General features: G+C 34.9%; 1 protein-coding gene across 1 annotated transcript in view; it reads left to right on the top strand.

Annotated features, from left to right (window-relative positions):
• The window catches only part of LOC150095877 (uncharacterized), a 710,412-nt gene that overhangs the window by 363,707 nt on the left and 331,811 nt on the right, over window positions 1–14,894 (top strand). Inside the window, exons 31-32 of the mRNA XM_090409554.1 lie at window positions 6,899–7,069; window positions 13,452–13,616. Coding sequence (XP_090265680.1) covers window positions 6,899–7,069; window positions 13,452–13,616 — 336 coding nt within the window. The remainder of the gene's footprint in view (window positions 1–6,898; window positions 7,070–13,451; window positions 13,617–14,894) is intronic.

Below are 14,894 nucleotides of genomic sequence, written 5' to 3'. Positions count from 1 at the left end.
TGTGTTTGAAATGGAGTCTGAGCGTTAGTTCTGGTGTGAAGCACTGTGCATGTGAATGATATCATAAGTGCCCAGAACTGGATTACAGCGCTATGTGAATCGGGCAGGCTGTAACTGAGATTGCTGTTTAGATGGGTAGGGTCGAGAGCTGTTTCTTTGGATTGGAAGATACGTCTCTCTAATTCATCAGAGCATTTATGGATGTTTGAAGTTAAATTCCAGTCTATTTGATGTTGTTGTTGTCCTTCATCATTGGTATTGGCAGAGAATAAAGCGTGGCTTGATAGGGCACTAGCATGGATTCTGTTGTAAGAAATGCCATGTTGATGTTCCTTTAGGCAGAGAGAGATGGACTTATCTGTCTGGCCATAATATGGTCAGACGGAAAAGTGTATACTCCTGGGAACTGAAGAAGGTCATGTTTTACTTTAGGTTGACTGAAGCAAGATCGGAGTTTTGGAAAGGTGGAGAAATATGTTTTAACATTAAATTTCTTTAGGATTTTTGCCAGTTTAGAAGAAGGAGAACTTATATACTGTAAGGAGATGTAGGCTGTGGGGTTTGAGTTATCTTCATTTCTTTGTTGATTACGTACACTAAGACGATTATAGATACTTTTAGGAGAGTAACCGTTATTTAAGAAAGTCCTTTTGAGGTAATTAAGTTTATGTTGAAGTTCCTCTTCCTCTGACAACAAGGATCTCATCTGATGAGCTGGTGTTTAAATAATTCCCAACTTTTGAAGTGGTGAGACTCGGTATGTGTTGAGACCATCAGTTGTTCTAGTAAGTTTTATATCTAGAAAAGCCAAAACACCATTAACTTCTGATTCAGATGTGAAGTTTATATTTTGATGAAAATTGTTTAAATGATCCAGAAAGATTTGTAAGTTTTCTGAGCCATACTCCCAGATTAGGAAAATGTCATTCATGTAATGCAGCCAGATTTTCGGTTTCAGTGTAGCTGAGGAAATGGCTTTTTCCTCAAAATCTACAAGAAAAATGTTGGCTAGCATAGGAGACAATGGACTACCCATGGCCAAACCGCTGTTCTGTTTGTAGATCATGTCTTCAAATAAGAAGTAGCCTGAATCCACACAATGAACAAGTAAGGCGAAAATTTTTTTAGATAACTTGTTTTTAAAAAGACTAAGGACTTCCTGGGTTGGAACGTTGGTGAACAGTGAGACTACGTCGAAGCTGACCATTCTGTCTGCTTTGTTAAGTTGGATGTTCTTGATCTTTGAGACAAAATCAGCTGAGTTCTTGATATATGAAAAGGATTTTCCTGTGAGATGTTTCAAGGAGGAAGCAAGATATTTCGAGAGATTGTATGTAGGGGAGTCAATGCCTTCAACTATTGGTCTGAAAGGAGTGTTTTCTTTGTGGATCTTTGGAAGGCCATATAAACGGGGAATAAGTGGATGGAGAGCAGAGCGATAGGCGGATATTCCTAGGTAATTCTGAGGTACATTTTTTTCCTTTGTCCAGCTGACAAAGGGAACGCCACTGTCATCTTGAACAGAACCTATTATCGCCTCAATATCTGTGAATTATTAGATTGTAATACTTACTCTGAACTTCAAAGAGATCCCACGAGAGAACTACATAACCGGACAAATAATCTCCAAAAACTGGATCACCCAACATTGAGTGACCTAAAGGATCATTTAACTCAGCAGAGATTCCACTCAGTGACAAGCCCACCCTTCAATGGAGAAGAATCTCCAGTGATATCTCAGTTCAATGGCATGCTCAACCCACCACCAAGGAGAGCTGCTCATAACCCACACGGAAAAGCATCCACCAAAGCAACCACAAGACCACTTCAAGCAGACTTTCCACATCGACAAAGAATTGCATCTGTGGGAGGCAGACCCAGAAATTATACCAAGGTTGAAGTAATATAGAAATCATATTTCCATATAGAAGTAGTCAAAAGGTGTCACACCTTATTACTAAAATACCCTGGATTAGAGACAGTTTTGAAATTTGCCAAGAAATTATATTCTTAGTAACAAGGGGTATAATAAGGTGTGACATTTTTTGACTACTTGTATATGGAAATATGACTTTACTTCAACCTTGGTATCACTTCTGGGTCTTGCTCCCACTGATGAGACCTCAATAAAGCTCAAAACCAGTCTGGGTAGCAGCTCTTCTCATAGTGCATAGCATTATACATCTCTGTAAGGATATATGCATTGCTTAATGGAATACTAAGACAGTTGTTGTGATGTCATTAGCCTCTATATACAGGTAGCCCAGTCATGAAGCTATTTCATGTGCAAACATTTATTGCTTACACTTGGATAAAGGATTAAAACCAAGAATGTAATTTCTTGGCATCTTTAAGTTATCGTATAACCAAGTTAAAAAAATAAAATTTCAATATATATATATATATATATATATATATATATATCACTTACCCACAAAAGGTCACAAGGCTTATAGCATTCCAGTACTATGTAGACAAGAGGATATGGGGAAATATATTTACAGTGGAAGAAGAAGTATGGAAACTATCATTATAGGCAGAGCAACTGTGACAGAATCTCTATGATGACAAATTGCAATTGCAGATGTTTGGGATGACTAGCAACACCTGAACGGTTACAGACTTGTCAAGAACTGCTTCAACATACAATGCCGGTCCTGGTAAACCAGGATCGGCATTGTATGTTGAGAAAACTGCATGGGTTAGGTATTTTCAGTTGTACTGCCAAGATACATCCAAAGTTAACAACTGTCCAGAAGAAAAATTAACTTGCTTGGGCAAAACAGCATCATCACTGGACCATTTGGGACTACTAGCAACACCTGAACATTTCAGCGGAGACGAATAATATGGTCTGACAAATCCAAATTCTGCTTGTATTCCAAATATTCCACTGATAGCTACTCTAGGGTCATGTGCAGTTGCCTGGAGAAGCATTGAATCCCGAATGTCTCCAAAGAACTGTGCAAAAAGGGAAGTGGCAGTCTTTTATACATCTCTGTAAAGATATATGCATTGCTTAATGGAATACTAAGACAATTGATGTGATTTCAAGTGCTGGAGTTGGCCCATTCATTAAGGTGTTCAATCCCATGAAATTCATGGATTATCTGACATTTTTAAATAACGAAGTATTGGCATTTGTCCAGGTTTTGAACAAGAAGGACACATAGTGGATCATGAGTTTCAAGATGATAACTCTTGTATCCTTCGAGCTAGAATTGTGTTGGATCGGTTTGTAGAACATGAGAAAGATGTTCCACATCCCAATTGGCCATCCAGTTCACCCAATCTGAATGTTATTGAAAAAAAAAAAAAAAAAAATCTGGGACATGTTAGAAAGGGGCGTAAAGAAGAAACATCAACACCTTACAAATTTGCCAAAAAAGGTATCTTTTAGGCATGGAGTGAAATAAACTTGATACACATGTGATATTGACAGCATGCAATAAAAACAACATCCAAGCTGTAATTAAAGCAGTGGTGATATAAATCGATATTAAGAAATAAAGTTTGCATTCCATAATTTTTTGTCCAGTGTGTTTATATAAATCTGCATAAACTATGCAGCTGTTAAGTAAATTATGTAGATGATAGATTTGATACCATCAAAATATATTGTGTACAAGCAAAATCTGAAGCATTCTATCATTGTATAAAACAACTGAATAAGTTGGTGATGAGTGTTGATTTTTTTCAACCAAAAAACTAATGTAATAAAAAATAACTAACACTGGGTTTATACATTGTAACAATTATTTAATAAACCTACTAGTTTTTCCACTTAAGCTAGTGGCTTAATCTGGGTTAAGGATGAACATACAAATATACAACAAGCATTAAATATACATCATTACATAACTGAACAACGAATGTGTAGAAACCGTTACACAAAATTACAAGTAAAACAGAAATATGTGAAGCATAGAAGCAGCTTATGGATTTTACATACTTGGGAACTAATATTGATACTGAAAGTGGAACTGACAAGAATATAATGCAAAGATTGACAAAAGCAAATACTGCTTTTAGAAAGTTGAATAATATATGAAAATCATTCAAGATATCTCCATGGTGTCAGGAGACTCATCACAGATGAGAAGACTTTTATACACAATACTTATCATACCTCACCTTAAAATCATTCACTGTTAGCGCACTCAAATTATTGATCATGTATTGAAAAATTTCTTGTGTTAATCTGATAGAACCCCTCTAGTAATTTATCAGTTTCTATCATGCCCTTCCCATATCTTTTTTTTTTTTCACTTATCAACTAAACTTTTCACCCACACATACACCTTTAATCTGTCCTCATAGGGAACATTCCATAGATATGTCACCAGCTTGGTTACTTGTCTCTAGATCCTCTCCACCACCTCCTAATTCCCAAGAAACTCTGCTGACAAGTATCTGGACAGTAGTCACGATGCAGCCAAATTGTAGTCTTGTAAAGAGGAATAATAACAACCTTCTTATCTATACTTTTTTATCCCTACAACATTCCAAGAATCCTTTGAGCTATTTAGCTGACTTTTACAGCATACCCTCTGCACCTCATCTCTATCTATGATTACTCCAAATCCTCAAGTCGCATCAATTTCCATCCAGCACCATCAAAGTGATACACATTATTATTATTATTATTATTATTATTACCCCATGACCTCATGGAGTCAAAGACTCATCTGGGAGGTCCTTTTATCACACACACATCTCATTATACCGAGCCTTAAACACACTCAAACTCCTTGCAGACACCACACTCTCAGGCAAGGCATTCCAATCATTCACAACTCTGCACGAAAAAAACCTGCCTCTCACTCCCCTATTCACACCCTCTTTATACAGTTTCCAGGGATGACCCCTGGTTCTCCCCTGATCTCCCACTATTCTCTGTAGAACTTCTCCACCATTGATCTTATAACAACCGCTTACCAACTTGTAGGTCTCTATCATATCTCTCCTCATACTCAACATTCCAGAGTTCAGAAACTACCTTAGTCAGTCGCCTTTGGACCCTTTCCAACATCTCTTCATCCTTCTGAAAACCCAGTGACCAAATCTGGGCACAATAGTCCATGTGTGGCCTAATCAAAGCCTTATACAACGGAACAAGAATCTCCCTACTTCTACACGTCGGTGTCCTCTGCATCACTCCCAGAAGCCTTTGTGTTGTCTTCACAATTTTGGCAATGTGTCCCCTAAATTTTAGATCCTTATCCACTATCATCACTCCCAGATCTCTTATTTCCTCTACCTCCAACAATATATTCTCACCAAGCATAAATTCTGCATCCCATCTTTGTTTTCCAAATTTTAAAACCTTACATTTTGCAACATTGAACTCACATCCCCATTTCCTTGCCCAATCACTCAATTTATTCAAAGTCTTCTTGCAAAGCCACAACATCTTCACTACTCTTTATGGTTCGTCCCAACTTTGCATCATCTGCAAACAACTGAATATCTCCATCCAAATCTTCGCCAATATCAGTAATATACAAGTTAAATAGTAATGGCACTAAAACAGACCCCTGAGGCACTCCGCTAGTGACTATTACTAAGATTATGTAATCTTTTCATCCTGAAGTGCATAATCTTACATTTTGCAACATTAAATTGACAACTCTCATCCACCTGAAGGTGAGTTAGTAAGTCTCATAAAACAGTGGCATGGTTTTTCCTTGTAGTAGCATCTTATGTTGTTCAGCCTGCATGACATACTGGCCAGAAGAATATGTGTAATTCATGTTGAATACTAGGCAGATATGATTAACTGTCCTATTAGATCATTAATTATGTTTCTATAAGTCAAGTTACTTGGTCAATGTAGGCCACTGAGCCTAACATGTAAATAAATGATTAGATTTTTGTTACTTCTCTTCACTATTCCTATATTCATAAATCTTCTCAGACCACTGGAGATGTAGTCCAACTCGAGATGTTTGATTTATTCTCCAATTAGTTGACATAATCAACTTTATTTTATTTATTTATTTTTTTTTTTACCAGAGATCAGGCTGTCAGCATTTGACTAAATCTGTTAGAACATAAGCCAAACTACATCACTCAGCTATAGTTTAGCTCATATTCATATGTACTCCAGTTGATGATCTTGAAGATAAAATGCTGAGCAGTTATGTCTGTTTTAATTAAAGTTATGCAAGCGTAGCACACTTATACTGTAAAAATAGGTATCAATATAAATATAAATATAAAAGTAGGTATCAATCCCCCTGTAATGTCTTAAAATATAAACACTCACAAAAGTTTAGAAATACAGTATATCACACATTTAGAATAGTAGATAGGATAAGGTTAGTTAATAATCTGGAAACCTTGCTCTAGAAATCAAACATGGTACTTTTTTCAAGCCACTTCAGCTTACAATAGATAGAATGGTCTCCCACGAGGCAATGAAAATCATCTCTCACCTAACATGGATTTTATGATAATCCTATACTATCATGGTATCTCAATTTATCTAACACTCTTAAGAGAACTGAAAGAGAATTCCAAACATGGTCTTTTCATGTCTTTGAACTTTCATTTAGTAAGGGTCTTAAAATGGGTGGAAAAATCATGTACCAAAGATTAATCCAAACTATCAAAACAATGTTTTCTACAACATTATTGAAGCATCAATAAACTCCAGTTATCTTTTAATAAATTACAACATGATGATTGAAGCATATTACAGGTTTACTTACTTTTTTTTTTTTTTTTTTGCGATGTCTATATTGAATTGTGAGGTCATTATTATTATAATCGATTGGCCAAATGATTGAACAGTAATTCAAAAATGAATGTAAATCATCAGTAATATCATTACTTGTGTAATTTAAATTATAAAATTATATTTCTAAGAATAAGTGAAATATTGTTATTCTTATAGCTGTCTGTGGTTATGGCACTTATTCTCCAACTGGTTTAGTACCTTGTCTGCAGTGTCCTGGCAATACGTTTAGTGGGCTACCACCACGAGATGGTTTTAAAGAATGTCAGCGATGTCCAGCAAATACATTTACTTATGCACCAGGTGCAACTATGTTAGATGATTGTAAAGGTGAGTTGAAGTATAATTATATTAATATGTGTATATTCTAATAGGAAGTGAACTTTCTCTCTCTCTCTCTCTTGACTTCTCTTCCAGCCTCACAATGGGTTGGATCTAATGTGGATAAGAGCCTTCCACTGTCTTCTGTCCAAAGCAAGTTCTTTCATATGCCAACAGCTTTGAAAGTCCAATACAGCTCTAAGGACTTTATGCCATGTTAATCTAGGTCTTCCCCTGGATCTTGTACCCTCTATAGTGCTCTCAAATACCAGGCAAGGAAATCTGTCCATTCCATCTGCACAATGGGACCACATCAACAGAGTTTATGCTTTTTAACTATGTTAAAAATTGTTTAGTTGGGGATATTCAAATCTTGCAGTACTAGCATTTGTCTTATGTTCTATTCTATTGATTTTACTGAAGCATTTAATTTCGAAAGTCAACAGTTTCCTCTCCACTTTTTTTTAAGGTCCAAGTTTCTGTCCTGTAGAGAGCTGTTGGTAGTATTATATTTTTCTTATAATTTTATTTTTAGAATTATAGGAATTTTGTTGTTTTTCCAAATTTTATTCAGTTTATTCATCATCATCACATGGAGAGTCTGTTTTATTCTTTCTATGTCATTTAAATAACATTTGTAACAAGCAATCAAGCTGGTAATAATGTGTCATTAAAATTATAATATTCATTGACATTTGTGAAAGGTGATAGAAAAAAAGCTTTTTTAGAAATAAATTTTTTAAACTTTCTTTTTAAGTAGCTTCTCCAATTTAAAGAATGTAGATCTTAGTCTGCCAGGAGATCTTATTCCCTCTAACTTTCCCTCCAGTATTTCCAGAGATGTTTTCCCTACTGATCTACTTAATGTGTCCTGCTCATCTTGCACTTTCTCTTTATAAGGTCTTCCACAAGAGTTCTTTTGCTTCCCATTAACTTCAACTTCTTAATTAGTTTTTTTCTCATCCCAAGAAATCTTCATTGCTCTCCAATAGCATCACATCTCAAAGGCCTTCAATTTCCTGATTATGAATTTTGTATGTCCACATCTCACATCCATAATTCAAAGCGAACCATATATAGGATTTTATTATTCCAAAATGCTTCTTTTGCCTTAGCTATTGCATAACTATTGTTCCATCTTCTGTAATCATTACTCTTAAATAATTATAAGCCTTTACACTTTGAATGAATCCTATTGATAAATTTGTGTTGTATTTTGCAAAAAAATATGTTTTTTTATTATTACCATATACTTGCTTTTAGCTGTATTTAATATTAAGCCATAATTCTAACTCTTTTTGATTAGTATTTCAACCACATCCTTTGCAACTCTGTTTTTGATTTTGCTATGACTACCAAATCATCAGCAAACCTAATAGTGTTAATTCTTATGCCATTTCAATTTCTTCATATTGTTTCATTATCATTTCACTGTATATATTGAAAGTATAGGGGATATTATACTCCCTCTTTTGATATCTTTTGTTTCACTATTAATTTCTTTTATAATTTATCTTCTGATTCCAGTATATTATTATTATTATTATTATTATTCTGCTGTCTTTTATATCAATTTGAATGTTTTTCAATATTTCTATTAACTTTTCATAGCTTACTGTGTCAAATGCTTTTTTGCAACTATTGATCTTTTAATAACAGTTTTTAATTTCATAAATTGCATTAATTGTACTTTTTACTGGCATGAATCCTTTTTTGCTGTTCACTTATATGACATTTAATTCTAGAAAATATTCTATTTTTATGATTTTCAATAATATTTTTGAAGCATGGGATATGATACTAATTGTTCCAAACTCTCTACATTCCACTGCATTATTTTATGGTAGTATTGGAATACAAATAGATTTTATGAAGTCTTCTGGTAACATGCCTGTATCATATATATTCTGTATTATTTCTATTAAAAAATATGTTCCGTTTTCTCCTTATCTCTTTTAGTAACTTAGCTGATATTCCATCATGTCCTGCCATTTTACCATTAGGTAGTTCTTTTATTACACTTACTATTTCTTCTTTAAGTATACTATTATTTGAATTAACACTGATCATAGGTTTGCCAGGCCTGTGGTCATATCAGGTATTCCTGCTGTCTTTGTTTCTTGCCTTCTGGATTTATAATAACACTCTTATTCTTATCTTTTAACTGTTGACTCATTATTTTCTTTTGGTTATTAATAGATTTTATTTTTCAACGTAACTCTACAATTATATTTTCTTTATTTAATTTCTCTATTTCTGAGCAGTTATTATTGATCCATCTATGTTTTTCTTCTCTAAATTTATTTTTTATTTGTCTGTCTAATCGTTTATATTCTTCATTTCTATTAGGTTTATTTTTCCAAGTTCTTCTTTTATCCATTAGTTCTAGTATCTCTTCAGCTATCCATGATTTTTTTAATTTGCTCTTTGTTTTTCCAATACATTTTTTCTGTTGCAGTCAATGTTGCTTCTTTTATCTTAATCTATTTGTTGGTGCCTTCCTTCTTTTCGATATGCTGTGCTATATTATTCTGAAATAGTCTTGGTGTTATTGTTATTTAATATAATTGTATCCCACTTGAATGTTCTAAATTGTAGTGTGAAGTAAAGTAGCATGAATGAATTCAAGAAAAGTATGACAGTTAGTTTAAATAGTATACCCTCCCTCCTTCTTAATAATAATAATAATAAATAATAATAATTGTAATTTTCACAAGTCTGTAGTCTGATCCGCAGTCAGCACTTGGCATAACTTTTGCATTTGTTATTCCATTTCTATATCCCTGACCAGTAGCACACTCAGGATTTAATCTGAGGTGGGGGCCGAGTTGAGTAGACAATTTGAGAATACACACTATGCATCGCATATGACCTATGACTGAGCATTTGCAATGATTACTAATTCATAAGCAGTATGGAACTAGAAGGCACAACACAACATAAATAAAAAAAAATTAATTAGGAAAAGATTTTTAGAAAATTTTCGAATGTTTTTTTCCTTTTGGGGGGGGGGGGGGAAACAGAGCCCCTCCCCCCCTCTGGGTGCGCAACTGTCTCTGACTGATTATTATTAATATTATTACACCCTCCATGGAGGCAGACTCATCGTGGGAAGTTCATTCAACTGACAACATATTTATCATATAGAATTTTAAAATCCTTAACACTCGTTGCATTCACAACACATTCTGGTAATATGTTCCATTCACTGACAATTCTCCATGTAAAAAATCTATTCCTCACACCATTCTTCACCACACTCTTACATAATCCTTTCTTTTAGTATTACATGGTGATCAGCATTCATTTTCCAAATTATGGATTCTACAACCGTGTTATAACTAACTCTTTTTATTATCCCAACGTTTCGATCTTCATATCAAGATCATCATCTGGAGCATACACAAATATAAAAGACAAGCTGAGTTACATTACAGACTGTAAGCTAGAGAAACAATGAATTGATCACAAGTTATTCTACTGGCATGACGTCTAGTGAAATAAATAAATAAATAATTATTTATAAACTACATCAAGCTAAATTCTGTATATGATAATGTGAATAAACATTCTTTCTTACAGATAGTTTTCTTTCAGTAACAATGATGATGTCCTATTTTTAGTATTACAATTGTTATTTTTGATTTAGGATCCTGGATTTACTGTTACAGGTGCAATGAATACAGTATACTCTAGGGTGGGCCAAAGACCCACTGGCCCACCCTAGTGTATACCATATTCATTGTACCTGTAACATACCATATATAGGAGAGACAGGACGCACAATTTCTATCCAGAAAAAAAGAACATAAATGACACATTAAATATAATAATTATGGTGAAGCTGGCCTTTCTGATCATGCCCTGAACACCTTACATAGAATTGACTGGAAAAGCACTAGTTGTCTACATCACACCAAAACATGGTATGAATGCAAATTTAAGGAAGCCTGTGAGATCATTATCAACCACCCCAATCTGAACAATAATGAAGGTCTAAAAATCCCATACATATGGAAGGCATATATTCGACCCACGGAACCTTCCTCTCTAAGAACAACTATTATTGTTATAATAATTATTATTATTATTTGACACCTCCAGGGAGTCCAAAGACTCATCAAGGGAGAGTGTGCCAACAGCATCGAACGATTGAACCCCTTCCAACTACTAACCGCGCTCAAACTTGCTTAACTTTTTGCGAGCCTTTAGTAGCAGAGGCTCTACCAATCGACCAACCTTTGCTGGCGAGCTAATCTCAACTATGAACAGGACTGTAGTAAGTCCAGGATCCTAAATCAAAAACAGTTGTAATACTAAAAATAGGACATCATTGTTACTGAAAGAAAACTATCTAGAAGAAAAAATTTTTATTCATGTTATCTTAAATTAAATCTAGCTTGATGTAATTTATATATATATATATTTTTTTTTTTCACTAGAGGTCATGCCAGTAGAATAACATATCAAATCATTGTTTCTCTAGCTTACAGTTTGTAATGTAATTCAGCTTGTCTTGTATATTTGTGTATGCTCCAGATGATGATCTTGATATGAAGATCGAAATGTCGGGATAATAAAAAGAGTTAGTTATAACACGGTTATAGAATCCATAATTTCGAAAATGAACACTCTTACATAACTTCCACGGATGACCTCTAGTTTTTCACCTCTTGTCTTCTACTCTTTTTATAATCCCCTCTGGATTAATCTTATAAAATCCTCTCACTAACTTAAATGTGTCTATCATATCACCTCTCTCTTTCTCCTATCCATCAAACTCTGCAATCCACATTTCTTCAACCACTCTCCATAGCCAGCATTCCAAAGTTCTGACATTGTCTTAGTCACTCGCCTCTGGATAGTCTCCAATGTCTCCACATCTCATTGAGAAAAGCATGTAACCAGATTAGAGCACAATAGTCCAAGTGTGGCCTGACCAGTGCTTTATTCAGTGGCACAACCACTTCTTTATCCCAACATGTTAGAGTACTTCTTATCACAACAGCACTATGATGTGCAGCCTTAACAACACTAGCAATATGCTCTCTAAACTTCAGTCTGCTGTCAACCATCACTCCCAAATATCTAATCTCATCCACTTCTTGCAGTATGGCATCATCAATATAATACACAACCTTATATTTCTGCACTCCAAAATGCAACACCTTGCACTTATTGATATTAAAACTACAACCACACTCCTTTCTCCAAGTAAAAAGTCGATTCAAATCTTCCTGAAGGGAATTAACATCAGCAGTGCTACTTATAATTCTTCCCAACTTTGCATCATCAGCAAATAACTGAAGATCCCCAGGCAGTTCACATGGTATATAGTTTACAAACAAGTTAAACAGCAGGGGCCCAAGAATAGAACCCTGAGCATGCCACTGGTTACCCTCCTTTTTTGAGATATTGCTCCATCATACACAACGTGCTGGTATCGTTAAGAGAGCCAATCTCTGATCCATCTAACCAATATACTATCTGTTCCAATGCAGTATACTACCTTGTATACCAATGCAGCTTGTACACCAAGCTATCATGTGGTAATCTATGAAATGCTTTTGCAAAGTCCAAGAATATCACTGTATATGATTCTCCCTTATCTAACACACACACTTGTTACTCTATCATAAAATGCAAGTAAATTGCTAAAACAGGATTTACCCTTTACAAATCCATGCTGACCATTATAAACAATGCTATGTCCATCGACCCAATCTTGTATTCTATTCATAACCAATCTCTCCAAAACCTTGACCAGAACCGCAGTTATACAAACTGGTCTATAGTTGGAGACTTCTGTCCTAGAACCATGCTTGTGGAGTGGTACTATTTTGCCTTCTTTCCACTCCTTAGGAATTTCTACCCACTGTAAGACTTTCATTAAATAGCCAACTGTTGTGCATATTCCTTAAGAATACATTGTGAGATGTCATCTATTCCCATAGCCTTATTAATATCTAACACAATCAACACTTGATGCACCTCGGATTCTTTCACTTCCAGTTCTCCCCATACTTGCCTCCCTTCTATATATTGCACCGGATCATTTACACCAGTATTATATATGTTGATAAAGTGCTCATTCAATAATTCCACTATATCCTTTGCAGGTGTTAGTCTGCTGCCATGACTATCCACCAATGTTACTCTGCTATAATTATTCTTCCTCTTGCTTGCCATGTAGCATAAAAATTCCCTTGAGTCAAAGGGCTTGTTGCAGGGAGGAGCATAAAAATCAAAGTACCATTGCATATATCCAGTATGTAAGCACAAAATTGCAAGAATATATTCAACACGTTTTTAAAAATATTTTATTTTATAAGTATAATAATATTTATGTTTAAATATTTTGAGAATATAAAGTTTTTTTTTATATTTTTAGCACGCTGTCCTCCTGGTACTTATGCAGAAACTGGATTGGAACCATGTGCCCCTTGCCCAACAAACTTTTTTCAGTCATTGGAAGGTGAAACATTTTGTTCAGAATGTGCTCTTAATCGACGAACACTGCGCCCTGGTGCACTTAGTTCTGATGCTTGCACACCTGGTAAATATTATTTTGATTACTTTTTATGTCTCAATACTTATAACACAGAGCTTTCTAGTACTTTCTATCTAATTTAACGGAAAGGAAATTTAATTTAATTTAGGTGTCACTCTTCACTGATAAATCTTTGACCTTGAAATAGACCTGGTTAATCTCCAACTACAGGATGATCATAAAGTTGTACAAACCAGAAACAACATCTGTTTCAAGGTTAATTACAAGTACGACGGTGGTCTGAAAAGTTCTCGGCCTAACAATGAAAAACACGGATTTGTAATTTCAAAATTGTGTTTTTATTTTTCAACATAATCTCCCTTAAGACTAATACATTTATTTGAGCAGTGTTCCAGCCCCCCTTATCCCATCCCTGTAGTGGTTCTCAGCAAAATCTGCAAAATACCCCCTCAGCTGCAATCACCTCTTGATTCAAAGAAAAACGCTGACCAGTAAGGAAAAGTTTTAGTTTTGGGAAGAGATAGAAGTCAAAAGGAACCAAATCTGGGGAATAGGGTGGATGTTCCAAAAATTCATAGTGCAGATACCTTAATTTTTCCATTTCCAAAACATTTTTGTGGCCAGCTGCATTGTCCTGATGGAAGTTGATTTTTTTCTTCTGCAAACCAGGTCTTTTCTCACAAATTTTTTCGTCTAGTCTGGTTAAAAGATTGGAATAATATTCTCCAGTTATTGTTGTACCCTTTTCAAGATAATTAATAAACAAAATGCCTTTAGCATCCCAAAACATTGATGTCATGACCTTTCCTGCTGATGGAACTGATTTTGTCTTCTTTGGTACTGAACAACTGGCTTCTGTCCACTGTTTTGACTGCTGTTTGGATTCTGGTGGGTAATGGTGAATCCAGGTCTCATCCATAGTAATAATGCACAACATCAGTTTTATTCTTGTTAAAACGCTCCAAACACTGTTCAGAGATTTTCGTGCAAGTGCATTTTTGAAATGTCTATAGTCGCAGCAATTTCACACACTTTGACTCGCCTATCATCCAATAACGTATCGTGCACTTGATCAATGATTTCTGGTGTTGTTACACTTTTTGGACATCCTTCACGTGGATCAACTTCAAAGCAGGTATGGCAACGTTTAAACTCGGCAGCCCATTTCTTAATTGTCAAAAACAAAGGAGAAGAGTGCCCATAAACTTTGATGAACTTCAAATGAATTTCTTTTGCCGTTAAACCTTCTTTTACAAATAATTTTATGACTGCACAATACTCAATTTTATCCATTTCAAGGGACAGACAACACTTTTGCTTCAG

Source organism: Typopeltis vanoorti, chromosome 19 (assembly GCF_054136105.1).
Source record: "Typopeltis vanoorti isolate ZY-2024b chromosome 19, IOZ_Tvanoo_1.0, whole genome shotgun sequence".
In the NCBI taxonomy this organism is placed as follows: Eukaryota; Metazoa; Arthropoda; class Arachnida; order Uropygi; family Thelyphonidae; genus Typopeltis; species Typopeltis vanoorti.
The sequence above is the reverse complement of the archived record's forward strand: the minus strand, read 5'-3'. Positions and strand labels throughout refer to the sequence as shown.